Here is a 20,901-nt window from a genome sequence, read left to right as displayed (position 1 = left end):
TTGGTCCAGTAACTGAATACAAAGATATCAAAGATAACTGAGGTTGACACTATTTATGTACCTCAGCCTCGATGAGATAACAGATGATGAAAGGATAAGATTGCATAGTAACCATATCGTTGATAGGCAAACTGTTTCGTTGAATTCAAATCTATTAGGTGGTCATGATGCCTTGCTAGAGGCTAATCTTGGTATGTGTTTAGTGAGACGATTGATTAGTATCAATTGCAAGACTACTCACTACCGATATGATGAGAAGCCTTCGGTTCACACACATAGAAGACAGATTAAAGATGAATTGGTGAGAAAGGGTATTTTAGTCATTTATGATGGAAATGATATTTTCGTCTTTTGAGATGAAATAGCATTTTGGTAATCTCACAGTGCAATTAAATTTGTTGAGGTCGTTGTCTATATTTAATTTCATATTGAAATTAAAATTAGTAAGATTATATATATATATATATAATATTTGATGATATTAATATTAGTGAAGATAATATATATGAAATATGAAATTCATATTTGAATTTAAATATATATTCAATATTAATATTTGATGATATTAATAAAGATAATATATGAATATGAAAATCATATTTGAATTTGAATAAGATGCCATGTGGATTATTACCTTGTTTGGTAATGAGGATTTACTATTCTAGTCATAGAATAAATTTATTCCTAACTAAATTAGGGTTTTAATTTTTTATTGCATATGAAAGGCAACTTAAAATAAAAATAAAAATGAGAAAACACATTAATTAAATCCAAGCCACTCACCTTATTCTCTCACACGTTTTTCACTTGGTGGAGAAGAGAATTTAGAAAAATTCTACATCCTTTTTGCTTGTGTATCTTACTAGCACTTGAGACTGCAAATCGATCATCATTCTATCTTCGTGTGGATATTGAGAGTTCACTCTTATTTTAGAGTGAGAGCGATTCATGTTGATTGAAGAAACTCCAAACGCTGATATAAAATCTAGAAATTTTATATTTAATATTATTTTATATGTAAATAACGTAAATCAGGTATAAACTTCCTAGGTTCAATGTTATTGTTCGGAATTTTATTTTTAATTTCCGCTGTGCAAACCCCATAAGCAACTAACAAACATTTTAATAAAAAGGGTTTTGAACCTGTAGCTGTTATAGTATTTTCAGTTTGATCAAGTCCTTGCCAGTTGCCACTGTCCTATATGATAGGTGGCTGAGAACTACCACTAGACCGACATCAACTGAAGTTTCAACTGGAAATGGAACTCTCGAAGATAAGCCAAAACAAGAAAAAGGGAGAAGACAAAGGGTACAAAAAGGAGGCTTTTGTGGAACCCATAAGCCAAAACAAGAAGAAGGGAGAAGACAAAGAGAGAAGAACTCATTCGAGAAGGTGAGGAGGCAACCATCCTGTACCATTTGAGACGAAGCGAGAACCATTTGAGAAGTTGAAGACAAAGAGAGAAGAAAAATAAGGAATACAAAAAGATAAAAAAGAATGCAGTCGCCAATAAAAGAAGGAGAGAGAGGGAAGAGAAGAAGATAAGAAAAAAAAGAGGGAAGAGGGTAAATGATATAATTATCCTTTAACTATTTTTTGAAATTATCATTATGTCCTTCTGCAGTTAAAATTAATGGACAAATTGTAACGGTGGGTGGGAAAATGTCATTATAAAACTTGGCGGGTGGGAAGGTAATTAGGCGAAACCTTGGGTGGGAAAAAGTTGTTTACTCCCGAAAAAATATTGATTGGAGGAGTGGGATTTCTTTCAGGGATTTGTAAGGTGGGGACTCTTCGATTGTGAGTTACTGTAGGAGTTCTGTTTTGGTATCGAAAGTTGAGGGATCTTTTGACTGAGTGATTAAAATATTAAAATTTAACCTATTTTTGGCAACCAAAAAAAGAAGCCCCAAAAAGGGCTCGATCCCTTCGGAGAAATTTGCTGCTGATTTGCACAGTAAAAGCTGCAGGAAGAAGCCAAAGCTGTGGGTGCGTAAAGATACACAATATTGGTAATTTATGAATAAAAGTCTGAAGTTTGGATTTATAATATGTGCAGATTTGCAACAACTCCGGGCAAAAAATAAAAGTGGTAACCCCAAATGATAAATTGTTGAAAGAAGGGTAAATCAAGCTACTTCCAATCAATCAAGAGCTTAGAGTCTTTGATTAAATGATTCATGTACAGGCCACTCCTTATATCATTATTCAATAGTTTATTCGGTGTTCTTGGTAAGAATTAGGCAGAAAGCTTTTGTAATGTTGTTTTGCTTTACAATATCTTATGGTGGTGTTTGTTGCCAGATTTGATGGCGTCAACTTTTAATAAAAAGGGTTTTGGACCTGTAGCTGTTACAGTATTTCCAGTTTCAAGTCCTATATGATAGGTGGCTGAGAACTACCACTGGACCGACATCAACTGAAATTTCAACTGGAAATGCAACTCTCTCGAAGATAAAAGCAAAGGAACCTAAGATGCCCGCAGGGGAAGCGAGAGTCTGACGTCTCTCTCCTTCACTTTGTCTTTCCTCTCTGCATCAATGAGCACAGCTTGAAGATTGTTCCTAAGCTTTTTAACTTCTTTTTCAGCACCAATGACTAGCATCACCTCCTGTTGTATCCCTTTACCAATGATTGAAGTGAGCTGCTGCAGAACACTGGAGACAATTGCTTCAGCCATAATCACCGTGCTAATTCGGTGATGAGAGAGTATGGTGATGAGACCTTCCCATTGAATTTAGTCGTATTGTCACAATAAGCTTCAAAATGATTTATATTTCATCTCATCTACCATGCTTGTACCATTATGTTTAACTTCCTCGTCTCGATAAATTCATCATTCCACGATCATTTGTTGCAAAGCACACTGTAATGTGAAAATACAAGTATTATTTATAGGATTGTATATAGACAATGATTATATGTTAATTCTCAACAAAGGCTTAAATATCCATAGGTAATTTAGAATTATCAAAAAAATTAGAAAAATAAATGTAGGAAATAACAATAGAGATGAGATGCTACTCACCAATAAGTACCTCATCCAAGTTTTTGCCATTGAACTCTCACATAATTGTAAACTCTCAGCATAGGTAGCCCAGCTAGTAATTAGTTCTATGTACTAAAACAAATAACAGAATCAGAAACACAAAGCTGCGATATGCTTTCCTTAAGAAATGAAGAAATAATAAAAGATTTAGAGTCAAAGCATAACCAAACATTTAGTTGACTTCTTTCTACTACTCTCCTAACGACATTTTCAGAAAACTGAAGTATAAAAAGTGGGGTTATGACCTTCAAGGAGTTCAGACATAGGCTATACAAAATATTTCCAGGCCTGTCAACTTTTCCAGAGATTTCAGGGATTGAATTCAGTTCTCAAATTGCAGTTCCCTGAGAAAAGAGGGATTCAATGGTAAGATAAAGCCAATGCATTTAGCCCTGTTTAACATCATTTTATAGCTTGTTTTCAAAAAATGCATTTGATAAACAAAAGACAATTAAATTTGATTCTCCACGATAAAAGTAGGAGATGGAAGCTCACCAAGCAAATATCAAGCAAGAAAAGAGTGCCTTATCAATATCACCAATGCCATTTCCCTCTATTATATAAAGTGAAACATAGCACTGAGAAAATAAATATTTGACGAAATTTGAAACTATAGATTGGAAATTATATCCCTTACTTAAAAGTATAAAAAAAGCTTAAACATTGTCAAAATCGATGTATGAAAATTGGTCAGTCAATGCTTTCCAGCAGGAGAAAAAAGTTCTCCAGAGGGAATTTGATGCCTAGTTTTAATAAGCTCAAAGAGAACAAATGTCTTAACATAGGAAACTTTTGGTCAGCAAAAGTACTGCAATAAGATCCTCAAACCGGAAACTTCCCAATACATTATATTCAACCTTGATTCTTTAGCAAACCAACCTGTTTAGTCCTTTTGAGTAAATATTCTCCTGCTTTTATCCCTCCTCTCTTCCATATTTGTTCTAATTAAGGTAGAAATTTGAAACTGTGATCGAAAAGAAAACAAAGTGCCTTAGTAAAAAAAAAAAAAAAAAAATTGTATAAAGATTATCAAATGATTAATCTATGAAAGATTGAGTTAAGACCTTTAAGAGGTATGGACATCTATCATAGAAGATATTTATAAGATGATAGAAAGTTCTGTAGATGAAATTTGATGCCTTGATTCAGTAACTTTTAAGCCCTTAAAGGAAATGCAAAAACCACCTCATTCCACCAACATCTGTCATATAATTTACTGCATCAAAACTACCATATAAAGGTCAAGTTTTATTTAGAAGTAAATGACATTTTAAATTTTAAACATGCTTGATGCATAAAAATTCAGAAAAAAAACCTCAATGAACCATAGACGCAATTCATATGGGGAATTCAGTGCAACTGAAGAAGCTCCCTAGCATAAGAGAAAGGTATTGACAGTTATTTAACGAACTTGTTCAACATCAATCGAAAAATGAATCTTTACTTTATGTGTTTTTCTCACTATCTAGATTTAAAATACACCCTCTTAAATCTTAACGTTTCACTGGATGAAAGTAAAATATAGTGTGTGTGCATAGATAAAAGTTAAATTTCTTAAACACTTCAAAAGAAAAGAGCAGTTAACAAGAATATGATTAAATCTTCCATTTAAACTCTTAATTCCTTGTCTTGAATCTCGATCAATTCATCATTCCATGAACATTTGATACAAAAGCACAATGTGACATAAAAAATTACACTACTATTTACAGGAATACAACTGACATTGATGGTGCTAATACTTAACAACAACTTGGGTATTGTCAATAACAACTAGTTCTTTTCAAGAAGCAAGAAGGAGATAGAAACATACACTAGATGTACTGACCAAGAAAATGTGAAATCCAAAAGAGGTAGCACTGGTTTCATCGGGCAAATTTGCATTCTGTTACAAGTGTCCCAGAGAAATTTCTGACATTGAACGATAATTATTATTCGTCCTTAATTCATTGCTTTTCCCTTGCCTCAGCGAATCAGTTACAGAATTTGGAAATTCTCAGCTTAGGTAGACAACTGGTTAATCAGTTCTGCACATTAAACAAAATCAGAAACCCGAGGCTGTGATGAGCTTTCTATTTAAATAGTGACAAAGCAAAACAAACCATCAACTGAGACTGAGTTCTTTCAACCACTCTCCTAATGCCACTCTTCACCTTTTCCATAATGCAAAATGCTGCACAGATCAGACAACAAATATTTTTGATTAAATTTGAAACCATAAATAGAATATTACATGCCTTAGTATAAAAGAAAGAAAGCACCTAAAAATTATCAGAAAATTGATGTAAAGAAAGTGGGGTTATGACTTTTCTAGCCTTAGTATAATAGAAGGACAAATTTTTCCAGCACGATATAAAGTTCTGCAACGGGAATCTGATCCCTGGTTTCAGTAAGTTCAAAGAAAACAAATGTCTTAATATATGCAAAACTTCGTCAAGAAAGGGAATGCAACAAGTATCTCAATCTGACTTCTTTTTCAAGATGAAAGTAGGAGATAGAAATAAACAGTCTGAAATGCTAGCTTGCCAAGTGAATGTTGAAGACTAGGGATTGAACACTTGCTTCATCTGGTAAATTTTCTTTTTTGTTGCAAGTGCCTCAATCAAGTTTTCTTCGGTGAATGATGTAATTCTCCCCTCCATTCCTACGGCCTCAAATCTTTAATAGAAATTTGAAATTATCAGCATAGTCAGCAACAATCAAAGAAATAACAGAACCAGTTACAAAATGATTTGATGGGCTTTCCAATTAAGCATAAAGAATTAAAGAAGGAACAGAGAAAAACATTGAGAAAGCATAACCAACAATTAATAGAGTTCTTTTGGCTACTCTCCGAGAACCACTCTTCCTCTCTTCAAAGTTCCAGAGTTTGGTTTTGGAGAATGCTCTGTTTCAAGTATCTATTATCAATAACAATTTGTTCTATGCAAGAAGTATGCAGGAGATACAAATGTGGATCAGTTGGAAATGCTAATAACAGGATTGAGCTCTTGTTTCATCTTGCAGAGTTTTCTTACATAAATGAGATAAATTGGTTCTGCATTTTTATGACCTCCAGTATTTACTCTGACGATCTCTTCCAGACTTACATTAAAGAAATAAACATAATACTGTGATATGCTTCCTAACTAGAAATCAAGAAACAAAGAAAGAACAGAAAGCAGCATTGAGAAAGCTGAAATATGAAACTATAAATTGAAAATTATAGGAAGGCTTTTAGTTAAAATTAAAAAAGAGATTAAACAGTACCAGAAAATTGATGTATGAAAGTGGGATTATGACAAGAAGCACGGAGACATTAGATATTCCTGGCCTGTCACTGTTTTCCAGCATGATACGAAGTTTTTCTGTTGATCAAATTTGATCCCTGGTTTTAATAAGCTCAAACAGAACTAATTTCTTAATATAGGTAACAATTTGATCAAGAAAAAGAATGCAACAAGAACCAAGAAAACATTAACAATTGATGACAAACCTTGATTCTTAAACTTCTTAATGCATCATAATAAAACCTTGATTCTTCAGCAATCTCATGACATCTTAAACTTCCCTTTCTCTGCATCAAAATGAACATTTCAAAATCAAGTTTAAATAGCTAAAGAAAACAGGGCTTTTCAATGTCCCTGCTAAGTAGAGAGATAACCAAGGACACAAACCTATCTCAACGAGTCACCAAAGGATTTCATAGAGAGAACCCACTGTAATTTGAGAAGGTCCCTAAAAAAGAACTCCAACAGTTCTATACAAATATTAAAGAATCTACAGTCCCATTAATAATGGTGTGATGTACTTTCTAGTTTAAACATGAAGAAAAAATAGACAAGTAAAAAGAGCATAATGGTGTGATGTACTATCCTACATTTACCCTTCCTCTCTTCCATATTTGTTCTAAGGCAGATATTTGGAACTGTGATCAAATAGAGATTTGCATGCCTTCGTATAAAGGAAAAAAGATCATGACATTAACATTATCAGATGATGAAAAGTATGAATGACAGGTGATAATGCTAATTCAAGAATCACAAATAAAGAAATGAAAAGTAAATTATTATCAACTAATTGATTTATGGAGTTATGAAGGTTAAACAGATGAAATTTGATGCCTTGTTTCAATATCTTAAAAGCTATTCTGAAAACTAGATTGACCATGATAAAATACTTCAATAGCCTTGAAAATACTTCAAATTTCAAAACATTAATTGGTGATAAAAGAAAACAAAGTGTGTATTTGAATAAACCATAAACTTCTCAAAGACATCTTAGCAGGTATTGGAAATTGTTTTTAAAAATAAAGTGCTTTTCAAAGACTGTACAACATCTGACCTCATCAGGTTGTCTTCAACATCTTCTCCTCGTCATAAAAGACTAGTGATGATGGACGGCCACGATTGTACAGAAGAGTAACATTGAGATTATGTTAAACAGCATACTTAATATATAAGAACTAGTGACGATGGTCGTCCTCTCTTCCATGCCGCAAAATGCATGTATCCCTGGAACAGTAAATATTTTGATGAAATATGAAACCTTAAATAGAAAAAATTTACATGTCTTCGTTAAAAGGAATTAAAAAAAAAAAAAGGCACGTACTTAACTGAATTCCTCTTACTACTCTCTTAACACCCATTATTTCCTTCTTCCAGAAGACAAAATGCTGCATTGAAGCTGTAAATAGAAGAGCATTACATGCCTTAGTATAAATTAATTAATATATTTAAGATATTTATTTTTAAAAATAAATTAATCTTTACTACGAGTCACCAAGAAAAATATTAAACAAGGCCCATGTATCTTATTTTGTATTAATGGGTCAATCCATTCTTTAACAATCAAATTAAATGTTAAAAGGTCAGTTTTACAATATATATATATAAATTTTGATGAAATAAAATTAATTTTATAAAACTAAAAACAAGTGGAGTTACCTGACCTCAGGAGAGGAGACCAACCTCTTTCATTTCAATGTAAAGATAATGAAATGAAAAGTCAACAAATAATGTGAATATAATTAGTCAATTAACTTGGGAAGTAAAAATTGGCAGCCATATATTATATTTATTAATTGTTGAATTGGACCATTAACTTAAACAGATGAAATTTGATGCCTTTTTTCAATATCTTAAAATTGAAGTTGAATATTCAATCAGAAATTGGATGGAACAAGTACATTTATTTAAACAAAAATAAAATATTACCTCTAATTTTCCCCTTCATCAATCATAGCGTAGCAGGGGACATTCATAAATATCTTTTTTCAATGTTGTATTCTGAACAAGGTGGTTTGATAGTGCCTTCAATTTGGGGCAGCATTCAATTTGCAAGGAAACCAGAGATGGCATTATTGTAATCTCATAATCCCACTCTTTCCATTCTTCCATATCACTAAACTCAATTGTAATATCATCATCTTCTTCTCCCTTTCTTATAATCTTATAATTCCATTCTTCCCATTCATCCATATTATAGAAACCGAGATTTTTCAATTTGGGAAAGAAAATAAATGATGAAGATGTGCTATCACTTTCTATTCCCAAAAATTCATTGCTCACTCTTTTCATACTCTTCATCCTCCATATTGATAACGATTCAAGGGATGACAATTTTCCCAAGGGAGGCAAATGCTTACAGTTTTTGCATTCATAGAGCTTTAATTCCTTGAGCTTGGTTAAGGACATCATCCGGTGGAACAAAATAGTGTTGCCTTTGTAATTTTCTAGGCATAACTTCTCCAAATTTAAAGGTTGTTTTAATTTTTCAAGAAGTGTTTCATCATCCTCATTTGTCCTCTCTCCTTCATCTTTTCTGAAATCCAGATGCAAAATAAGAAGGTATTTCAAACCTTTAAGGTTGCATGCTTTATTATCATTACCAACAACGAATGACGTTAAGTTTCGGAGATTAGTCAATCTTTGAATTCCTATTGGCATGTATCTTAATGACCAGACCCTATCATTTTCTATATGCCTTAGGTTTATTAATTTTCCAATCCCTTGAGGTAATTCTTCCAGATTTATACAATTACTAATGTCTAAAGTTTGCAAATTATATAGTCCACATAATTCTTCAGGAAGTTTTCTCATTTCTAGATTTTTCAAATCAAGATATCTCAAATGTATCAATTTTCCTATCTCCTTCGGAATGTTGTGAATATCATTTCCACCAATACTTAATGCCTTTAAGCATGTCAATTCACCAAATAATTTTGGTAACATATTAGGAGCCAATGGACCCGAGGAATCGTCAAAATTATATAGGAAACTGCGAATCCTTTTGAGACTAAGAATGGAATCGGGAAATGAACCGTTTCTATGAATTGTTACCATCACGTGACAAACTTGCTCATGATAAGAAGAGTTTATGATTGGATCCTTAAGACCATCAACTTCTATCGAGATACACTCATTCTTACTCAGGAATTGGGCAAAGTCATGCACTAAATCATGCATTTTACATCCATAGATATTATTGTCATCATCTTTTTCAAACTGTTGAAAGAATGAGCGTGACACTAAGTAGTCAAAATACTCTTGACCAACTAACTCCATCACCTTATTTTCATATTCTTTTAGATAACCATGTGCCATCCATAATTTAATCAAATAATCTTTATCTATTCTATAATCCTTAGGGAAGATGGCATAATATACGAAACATCGTTTTATCATAGAAGGCAAATCATTATAACTCAATAATAATGGTCGAAAAATATCCTTTTCTAATTCTTCAAGTTTCCATAATTCACTATCTAGGATACTTTGCCACTCTTCCCTATGTTTCTTAAAGCGTAAAAGACTCCCTATAGTCTTTACAGCAACAGGCAAACCCTTGCACTTACTTAAAATTTGTCTGCCAGTCTTTTCAAATTTTTGACACTCCTTTTGAGACATACCGAAAAATGCTAATCGCCTAAACAACAACCAACATTCTTCTTCAGGCAACTCCTTAACATTGATACTATCAACTGATCCCATCATACGTGCAACCGAATCCTTACGTGTGGTAATTAAAATTTTACTTCCATTGAGACCATTCTTCAAGCAATGATACAATGGTTCCATTTTTTGTAATCCTCATTCCACACATCATCTAAGACCAAAAGAAATTTTTTTTCCTTAATAAATCTATTAATATGTCCAAGAAGTGAATTTAATTCTCTTAAATCTGGAGTAGAATCCTCTAAATCCTTAATGATTGCTTTAGCAATCCTATACTCATCGAAAGGCTCAGATACACATACCCACATCCTATAGTCAAAACTATTTACTACCTTATTATCGTTATAAACAAATTGAGCCAGAGTTGTTTTACCAATTCCTCCCATCCCTATAATAGAGATGATAGGAAGGTGTTGTTCACTACTTTCACACAACTTACGTACTAAAATACTCTTGTCATCGACTCGACCACATATCTCAGACACATCAATAAATGAGGTACTTTGTACTCGTTCAAACTTTTCAACACTTCTAATTTTGTTAAAAGTATACATATCTTTTTGTTTCGCAATGACATCTAGATTTTCAGTTACTTCTTTTATCTTCATTGCAATGTCATGACGTAAAATAACTTGAGGTAAACTAACTTGTTTGAATGAAAAGCAAGAGGAGGGAAAGAAGAAACGCACCTTCTTCTTAGGAACATCAGCATATTCAACTTCCTCAATTTGCTGTTTCAACATTGCATAGTTCCACTCATCCAACACATCTTCAATGTCGTAGGATGCGTGTTTGAGCCGATCTAACCAAAGTCTTACAGTTTTCTCCTTGACTTGTCTTTCCTCCGCATCAATGAGCACAGCTTCAATAGCTTCAAGATTGCTCCTCAGCTTTTTGACTTCTTTGTCGACACCAACAATTAGCTTCACCTCCTGCTTTATTTCATCACCAATGATTGAACTCAGTTGTCCCAAGACACCAGAAACAATTGCATCAGCCATGATATCAGAGATGGCAAGTGTTTGAATTGTAAGATATTAGATTTGATTGTAAGTTTGAAAATGATTATATGCTTTCAATTCTTTATAAAAAATTGTAATTGAAAGAAGGAACATAAAAGATGATGAGAACCGAATATGCTTGGCCCAACACTTTCATTTTCTCAATCACCAAGCAATCGGCAATGTGATGCTTTTAAGGTGGTTAAGGCATAGAATGTAGCTTGATTTCTCCAAGCTATTCCCAACAAGTTTCTTTTTGGTATAAGGTTTTTCTTTTACTCAATTTCGTTGCTTTGTTCTTGTCCCATTTCTCAAACCAAGAATCTGATGCAAGAGTAGAAAGCAAGTAAAGGGAGATCAAAAGAAAAAGATTAAATCTGATTGCAAAAGGATTTGATTTATGATTTAGGATGAATATGAACATTCACAGAAAGAGTTGGATTGGATTTCCTTCAGGCCATTAACTATGACCCAAATAGCTTAATTCTCAAGTGCCAAATCTTTACATATATACATTGATCTATATATAGAAAATTACATGCCATAGTTACATAAATATTCACGTCCAATAAATGAATAAAAAAATAAAAAATCAATCAATTTTGTCAAACATTCTCTCAAAATTTAAGTCTTTTAGGGTAAGCTTTAACTTTAATATATCATTAATATTTTACTTATAACTAGTTGTAACTGAGTCATACAAATAGACAAAAATTACATATAATTTATGTAAAATGATTAATTTATCATTTGTTTTTTATTTGTTTGTATGACTCAATTGTACAATTCAGTTTTAAGCGTATCATTGCTTTAATATATTTATTTTTAAAATTAATTAACTCCCCAAATATTGATCTCTACTACAAGTCACCAAGAAAAATATTTCACAAGGCCCATGTACCTTATCTATTCTTTATCTATTAAATTAAACATTAAAAGGTCAATTTTAAAATACGTATATAATTTATTTATTCTATATTTCTAAATAACCAATAAGAAAAATTTTCTATCGATAAACTAGATTTAAATAGATATGATAATGTAAAATTGTTTAATATTATACTCGACTCAAAGTGACTACTTTAGTTTATTTGATTTCTTGTATTTTAAAAATATTTTTTGATTATTATGATTATGGGATTATTATATAAGGAAATAAAATTGAAGAGCATTAATATATATATATTATCTGGAACAATTAAGGGGAGACTATATAATTGAAACAATAATGTTTTATTTACAACTGAATTATACAATTGAATCATATAAACAGAAAAAAATTACATAAAATTCATATAAGCTCTAATGGAAATTCATACAATTGTAGAGCATTAATAATTACATAAAATAACTACTCTATCTTTTGTTTTTGGTCAGATTGTATGATCCAGTAATAAACCCTAACGGAAATGTATTACCCTTGTGTGGAAGTTGTGGTTTCTTTCCTGATTGGCCCTTATTGCTGGTTTCGTCTGGTTGGCCATCTCTCGGCTGGACCATTCCTGTGTGTATTTCTTGGGTGGGTTGCTTGGAGTGCCATTTCCTATAGTTGGGCTGGATGTCGGCTTTGGTGTGATCTTGGTGGGCTTGATGACTGCATTTGTTTAGCTATTAGAGCTTAGTTTTTGCAAAGGCCTAGTTTTAGTTTGGGTTTTTTTTTGTATAGGATTATTTATCCTTTTGTCTCTTGTTCTTTTTGTTGAGCATGGGCCTGTCCAAGTTTTAGCTTGAAGGGGAGTCTTCTCTCAAAGTGTGTTTTCTTTTTTTCTTTTTATACAATAACCCGATTTACCAAAATAAATAAATAAATATATAGCAATTTTTCATGAAAAGAAGACTAAAAAGATAACAATATACAAGAAACTAGATGAGGTAATTTAAAAAAAAAAATTGACCCTTATTTTCATAATTTTCGATAAAAACAATTTTCTCTGAATTTTCGTCTCTTATATTTAGTTGATAATAGTGAATCGATAATCAATCAAATAACAAATAGTAAATAGGATAAATTAATTATTTGTTGTAAATATTATTATTATGAGTTAAATACCCTAAAATAACAAATTAAAAGTTCGTACGATTTCCCCTTCATCTACAAGTTAAATAAAGGGACACTAGGTAAGGAATTTGTTCTAGTAATTCAATTTCTCTTCTATTTATGTATCATAGATCACTCGGGTGTTTTCTAATCCTACCCACTCTTTAATTTTTGTACTTGTTGTATCACATAAACTAAGAATTGAAAATCCATCTCAAAGAAAGAGATAATTGGTTGGTATTCATTATTCTTTGATTTGATGCATTTTTTAATGTTTTGATAAAAAGTAATTGTATAGAAAGAATGAAACAAATACAACCTATAAGAAGGGACCCCTTTCAATCTAAATAAACATCTTGGATCGGCCCAAGTGCTCAACAATAAGTCGAGAGACATAAGGATATACAATCCTTTACAATCAAAGCCCATAACAAAAACCAGACGTGGACACAAAGAAAGTCAAAAAGCTATACAAGCTACAAGTAACAAGCCCAAAAGGAATTCTCCACGTTCAGCCCATGGTCAACGAGAAGGGACAGCTCGTCGTTCTAAGCCGACCTCCAAAACTTGGTCCAATTGAGAGTCCAAGACTGCCCGACATTGCACTTGCAAGAGTCCCAACACCAGATCCACCTATCCCAACAACAAATCATAAACATCAACACCAAAGACTACCCATCCAAACAATGTTCCATTAGCTGACTATACACTTCAATACACTGCCCACTTTCAAAAACTTCTATCCATCCAGAAAAAAAGAGTTGTCATGAAAAGTGTGGGGTCTGCTCCATCAGCTGAGGACAACAAGCTTCAAGGGTAAGGTGATTTGTTGATGCTTGATTTTAATACCAACTACTCGCTCGTGCGAAATGCTAAGGAGACTTTGAAGTCACACGTGATATGAGGGTATTGAATTTAATAAAGGGCGAAAGGCAATGTTTAAAGTGGTTCAGATACTTAAAAGCGAATCCTACATCCACTGTTATTGTATTGATAAGAGGATAGAGGTCAGGTCGCGTTCAGCAAGTTGAGCTACCGTTTAGAGAGAATACAAGAGAGAGAGAGAGAGAGAGAGAGAGAGAGAGTAAGCTATTTTAGAGTAAAAATTAGTCAATCTCGCAAATGAGAGGGAAGACCTCTATTTATAATGGGATAAACCAAGGTAATGATTATTAAATCTGCAAATGGGTGGGTACCGTGCAAATCCTTCTCTACGTCCCATTGCTCACCTGCCCGAGTGATTTCCTCGACTTATGCAGGGTTTGGACACGTGGACGATTTCCAACCATCTGCTAACCTGGCACTCACCCACTACACTGACAGGAGCTTGCCACTTACGCCATTACGTGACGTGGCTGCGTCTGAACGGTCGTAGATCCTTCCCAAGTTCTGACCACCCCACGCTGACAAGGTTCCACGTCAGCCCTGCCTTTTTAGGCAGAACATGATTAATTCAAAGAAAAGCAATTTTCCAGCCCCACTCCTTAAGGTCAAATAAAGTCAGCAAAGAAAAAAAAAACCAAAAAACAGCAATTTTCCCCCTCCTACATAATCCATCTAACACCTCCCTTAAGCCATAGCTAATTAATCCTTCCCCTAGATAAGAAAAAACTGGATTATTGCGAACATTCCAATCCCAAAACTCTCCTGCCAAAATACTTAATAACAACCAGCATTTACTGTACACATCCAAAAACAATTGAAGTGCTACAAACACCAAACAATCAGTAAGGACTTTGTTGATGCTTGATTTTGACACCAACAACTTCATACATGTAAAGTGCTAAGAAGTCACACGTGAGCTAATTATAGTGAATGGGTGAGATACTATTTGCATAGTAACATGAAAAGACGTAAACAATAAAAGAGATAGTAAGATTTTTATAGTGGTTTAGATACTTAAAGCGAATCCTACATTCATTGTGTTTTTATATTAATTTATTCCTGGTCGTTAGACAGGATTACAAGAGGTCGTGAATTGCCATCTAGTATATATTACAAGTGCTTGGTGTTCTAAGTGTTCTTAGAGAATGTCAAACCAATCTCTTTCTAGTAGTATGTCTATGGTATTTTCTTTGTTGAATTCAAGAGTGCCTGATCTTGATTTTGTGACGGGGAGTGCCTATTTATATCTATTGTGCTCAAGGTAATGATTACACTTTTGTAAGTGGCTTGATGTCGTGCAAATTTCTCATATCTTCCCATTCGTTGAGAACTCAAAGAATATCCTTAAATTAAATTAGGCTTAAATAAGTGTGCAAACCAAATTCATTCACAGACAAATTCTTGAGTCGGTTAAGTTGTTGACAGCTACATTCCATCTGTCTTTGGAGACATGGCATATTTTGGGTGGTGAAATGCTTTCTTGAACTTTGATTGGTATTTAATGATGTCAGCATAGATCAGCCCTTATTTTAGGCATATAGACTTCAGAAAAGAGACTGTCCTTTACGATAATGAGCATTGTTTTGTGTTAATAACACATGGTAATCTGTTGGTGATGAACTCTTCTCGCTTTCTTATGTGCAATCTTACATGAATCTTATTGAAATGGTAGCATCCAGTAAGAGAGCAATACTTCCCTGGAAAAAGAATTCTTCTCGTCAAGGCTGCCCAATCCAACCTCTGCAGAGGGAGGTTAATAATCAGCCAGCCAAATCTTGGGCAAATGAAGCAGCTAGAGAGGATTGAATGCCGCAGAATCAGAATGAAACCTGCACAAAAGAAAATGTTAGAAGTAAATCGAGACTTCCCACTATTAACAATTTGTTCACATTCCACAACTCTCTCATCAACAAGCTTCCAATCATGTCCACCCAGCAGCTCCAGGAAATGAGGTTCACAAGTAAGAATCTCCACCAGTATAGGATCCATCTGTTCCAAACAATCAACAATATACATTTTCTCCTGCTGCAGAACCAAATAAGGAGAGATTGTCCTTGTTTGATACTGCACCACGAGTAATTATTACACCACCACTAGCCCATTCTCTTAACACTCAGCCAGCATGACCTGTCCTGCCCATTCTTAATACAGCTCTGGGGTAAACCCCACATATACACCAGATTTCTCACAGCAGCAGTATTTTTGAAGGGTAAACTATGGGTTCTAAGCCAGACTTCCTCAAAAATAAGCTGCTCCACCTCCACACACTCTCTACTTCTTTGCTTTCCATTGAATAAGTGAAAGTTCCTCGCCTGCCATATAAAATACACAAGAGCCCCAAATAATAGCCTAAGGATAACATCCCACAATCCCGTACCTTTGAATTTCCTAGCACAATAATTAACAATATTCTGCCAACCCACAACATGACTGCAGAATCTGCCTTTGACTTGAATAGTTTTCCAAAGGGCATTAGAGTAAGGACATGCAAAAAAGAGGTGGTCTGTGGGTCAGTTGGTCCATGACAAAGTATACATCTTAGGTCTTCCAAATCATAAAAGCTTAAGCTCTCTTGGTGCTTGTATTTGTTTAGAAAGAGGAAAGGATGAATACCATGTAGCAAGCAAATTCCCATTATGTCAGAAGGAGCAACCAGAGAGTGGCCTATCATCCCCAAAATCATTGCAATCAAGGAAAAAACTCTCTGTCTGCCTCAAAGCCCAATCAATTTCTGCATCATCTGGATCATCCCTTTTTCGGCACGTAAGTTGAAGACGAGATGCCTATAAAATCAACAAACAAATTTCACACTTCAATAAATTGATTTAGGACTAAAGAAGACCGTTGTAATACAAATATAAAACTAATTACCCTCATGAATGTTATGTAGTTTAGCTCAATTCTAGGCTCGATGATTTCTTGTACAAATTTTTTGACCATTTTAATATCTCTTTCCCTACAGAACCTAGTAAGCATTACATTATAAATGTGAGCATTAGGAGATAAACCAATCTCTTTCATCTGACTATACAAGGTAGAAGATTCTCCAATCCTCACACTATTGAGAAGTCCACAAATGGCAACTGTATATGATAAAACATCTAGTGGGTATTTCTCTACTATGGCTCTTCTAAACAATCTAATGGCTTTATGACATTTTACCTGTTTTTATAAGTTTATCCATAATTACAGTATGTACATGTGAATCAAGAGTAGTATGATTCACGAAAATCCCTTGGTACACACTAACTGCTTCATCGATTCTTCTGGCTCCACATAGTCCACAAAGTAATCCAGAAAAGATGGACTTATCAGGTCTTATACCACTATCCAACACATCACTATATAACTCCACAGCATGAGATGGAAGTGATAAGAGCTTGAATGTTTATATTTTGTTAGTAATTTAATTGGTCTATTTATGGAAAAATCTGCTTAAAGTGTGGAATTTGGATTATTTCGTTCATAAATACTAGTTATGGGATCACAGGTGCATTTTGAATGTTTTCAGGTTCAAAAAGGTTTTTGAAGGGAAAAGAATGATGTTGATTGGATTTACAACGCGTAGGAACAAACGACACTAGAATCAGGGTCGAAATGAGGAAGTTGTGGCACGTCGAAGATATTACAGAAAATCTGGAAATCTGTCATCATGAGTATGCCTCGTTGTTGATGTCATAAATTGAGCTGTAGAAATCGGAATTTGACGATTCTAGTGGCGTTGGAAAGCTTATTCAGAGAGCTACAATGTTCATGTTGATAACTTGTGAAAATTCTGAAGATTATAGATGCCTTGGACATAAAGAAAGATCGCTGCGGTGACCATTCTTACCGCCGCGGTGATAGGTCACGGGTTTGTGTTAATTCACTACCCTAATCCGAATCTGAATGGGTGAAGTTTCTAATCTTTTTCCTAAGCACGACCAAGAACCCCAGGGGATATAAAAGAGAGTTTTGAAGAAATAAAAAGGGGGACTTTTAAGAGGAAGAAGACGGCTACCAAGTTGGAGATCGGGATCCGAAGAGCTCTCGTTCACCGATTAGAGAAGTTTATCTTTTTCTTTCTTAAACTGATGTTATTGAATAGAATGATGGATTGTGTTATTTTCATTATGAACTAATTCTCTTTTCTAGGGCTACAAATGTAGCCCAATTTATGAAAATGTATTGATGTTGATGTTGATTTTATATTGAGCATGAATTCTAAGTTTTATTATCGTGTGTAATGCTTTCAATTCTTAAGGGCCCGAGAGTTGAATGATATCATAGATTGGGTTGAGATCGAGAGATGAAACCTGATTTGCTTTAGGTAATAAAACCATAGATTGAACGAACGCTAGAGGTAGGTTACCGTGATCTGTGAGGCTCCAGGAAATTCCATGGAACTTAATGATCTCTTAGCTCCTAAATCCAACTTAGAGATAACTTGGGTTGTTGCTTAAGGGTTAATTTGCTAATTGCTCAAGAGAGAGTTAGTGGAATATTAGGGGATTTGGCTTTTAGAATACACTTAATTAGGTTAACAACAAATGTCAATGCATAGGATTAAATTGGTGCAAAATCTATGCCCTAGGTTTAGTCATATTGATTTTTACTTCAAGGTGTTTACAAATTCTGCCTTTATTTAGTACTTAATTTTTAGTTTATTTACTTTTTCATTAAATTCATTCTTAAACTTCAGTTTAATCAAATAGCAATAGAATATAATAGTTTGGTACTCGGTAGGTAGTTCTCTTGGGATTCGACACTCGTTTACTCGAGTTTTACTACTTGCACGATTTCGTACACTTGCGAATATCTTGTCAGGAAGCCCACCTTCAAAAAAGTAAATTAAAAGTGCATTACAAACTACTATATCTCCTTCTACCACAAGTCCATTTACTAACTTGTGTAAAAGAGAAAATCTCCTAGACAAATATACATTAGATAATAAAAAAGAAAACGTATAAGAGTCTGGAACCAATTTCCTTTTTGACAAACTATGAAACACATCAAGTGCATCATGATACCTCCCAATCTTTGATAAGCAATCTATTAATACATAGTATAAAACCACACTAATCAGGAGACCAGTTGATTGACTATCATGAAAATAATTTCGTTTTTTCGCATACCAAAGGAAAAGACTCAAAGCAATCCAATCAGAAGGGCAATATAACAAAGTTGAATATATAATGTGAGGTGTAAGAATGATTGGTTTCCTTCTATTGGGGAAATATTCATATCGGTCATAAACATTTTGGTAAATGGTGCGATTTTGTTGCACATACCTGATGGATTGATTTAAAGGATAGTGTTTTCCAAATTGTCCTTCTTTGCGCCATGTGTAACAAACTCATACTATATCTCCACAGCATATTATGCTTCACAAATTCGAAGGAAAATAGAAAGTAAGTCCTTTATTTCTTCTATCAGCTCCAATGCTCGTTTCTATTTGCTAGCTGAGAAACCTAAATAAATTCATACATATGTTTACTTCGGTTTTTTTACATATGTTCTTTGTGTTTAAAGTATTGACTTCGTAATTAGATGACATTGATTAATAATTTATTGGTATTATCTTATATTAAACAACAAAAATTTTAGTTAATTTTTATTTTTATTGAAAATTATAAAATTTCATTATCTAGCGGTTACACGCAAAACTCAAACATTGCTTATGAGAATTCTTATACATAAGCTATTTACAATTAAACCTTGATAAATTAATATCATTGTGACCATAAAAATCTATTAATTAACTGATATATTATTTAATTATATAAATTAATTATTTATTGAGGTATTTTTTATTTTCTTTTTCCAAAACATTAAACTTAATGGATATACATATTACAGTCATATTTTACAAAGGCCTAAAATCAATTTCTTTTGCAATACAAAAACACTACACCAGAGTTTCTTAATGCACTAAGAAAAGTTAGAGATGAAGTCCAAGAAGATATTAATTTCAAGACAAAACAAGTAACATTAGAGTCATGTTCATAATTTGGGATCAACCAAAAATATTATTTAATCAAGGTTATTAATTTATTTAATATTAAATTAATTTATATTTAACAATGCAAGGTTGAAAGTAAAATAATTTATTAAAGAAAGGTGAGGCTAACCATGGGCTTTTATTTACATTCAAGTATTCAACAAGTCCAAGGTTGTCTTATTAAGAAGAGAAAAAGTCATGTTCCCGCCCAGAAATAGCAAGTTTCCATTGATTTCATAAATTCAAAATTTCAGCATTAAATTAACAGAAAATCGTTTAATTTAATAGTCAAAAAGAAAATGACCTATACTGGCCCAAAATATAGCAAGAAAACATTAAAAAATTTGAACTTTTCTATCCGTTCAACAAAGGCACTGAATATTTAATTTTGCTGACTTGAACACTGAGAAGAGTCGTTCCAGCAAACATCACTGTTGGCTCTTGTTGATGTTTCTTTACTCATTTTGCAGGTTCCAACTTTAAAGGGGAGAAAATTCAACTCTCGGACCAAGCATCATCTCATGAGCACCCAAATTCGGACCTCAAGACTATTTCTTCATTGCAAAGGCAAAACGACAATTGTAACATTTTCAAAGCTTCATCCCCAGACCAACTCCAGATGGTCCTCTCTTGCAGTTTATAACTAAACCAAAACTGCGAATGTCACTATGGCAAAGAAAAGGCCTGCCTTGCCAATACTAGTCGCGACTCCATTCAATTTCACCTCCAATAGAGTTTCATCATCTGCTCCTTCACTAAGAGTTGCCATCAGTTTACCTCATTGGGTTCTCATCCCAACAGTGGCAACCATCATCTTGCATGAGCCATCTTGAATCTTAGTTCCAGATAGCTTAAAAGGATTTTCCGCATTCACCATTACTGGTTCACTCTCCCCAGCTAAACTTGATTCGTTAAGCGAGACAGAAATTCCTGAAGCAAAAAGTCCATCCGCAGGGATTTGGTCTCCAATCCTCAGATGTACAATATCACCAGGAAGTAAATCATAGATAGA

At 33.6% G+C, this 20,901-nt stretch overlaps 2 protein-coding genes across 2 annotated transcripts; both read right to left on the bottom strand.

The window, feature by feature from the left end:
- Nucleotides 1-8,263: 8,263 nt before the first annotated feature.
- LOC116109421 (putative disease resistance protein RGA3) lies at nt 8,264-10,021 on the bottom strand. The gene has a single exon (XM_031395637.1). It carries the CDS (start codon nt 10,019-10,021, stop codon nt 8,264-8,266), a length of 1,758 nt encoding a protein of 585 aa, XP_031251497.1.
- Nucleotides 10,022-10,083: 62 nt separating this feature from the next.
- On the bottom strand, nt 10,084-10,986 carry LOC116109420 (putative disease resistance protein RGA4). The gene has a single exon (XM_031395636.1). It carries the CDS (start codon nt 10,984-10,986, stop codon nt 10,084-10,086), a length of 903 nt encoding a protein of 300 aa, XP_031251496.1.
- Between the last annotated feature and the right edge of the window lie 9,915 nt (nt 10,987-20,901).

The sequence above is a fragment of the Pistacia vera genome, unplaced genomic scaffold (genome assembly GCF_008641045.1).
Source record: "Pistacia vera cultivar Batoury unplaced genomic scaffold, PisVer_v2 Contig58, whole genome shotgun sequence".
Lineage (NCBI taxonomy): Eukaryota > Viridiplantae > Streptophyta > Magnoliopsida > Sapindales > Anacardiaceae > Pistacia > Pistacia vera.
Note: the sequence above shows the minus strand (reverse complement) of the source record. Positions and strands in the feature narration are given on the sequence as shown.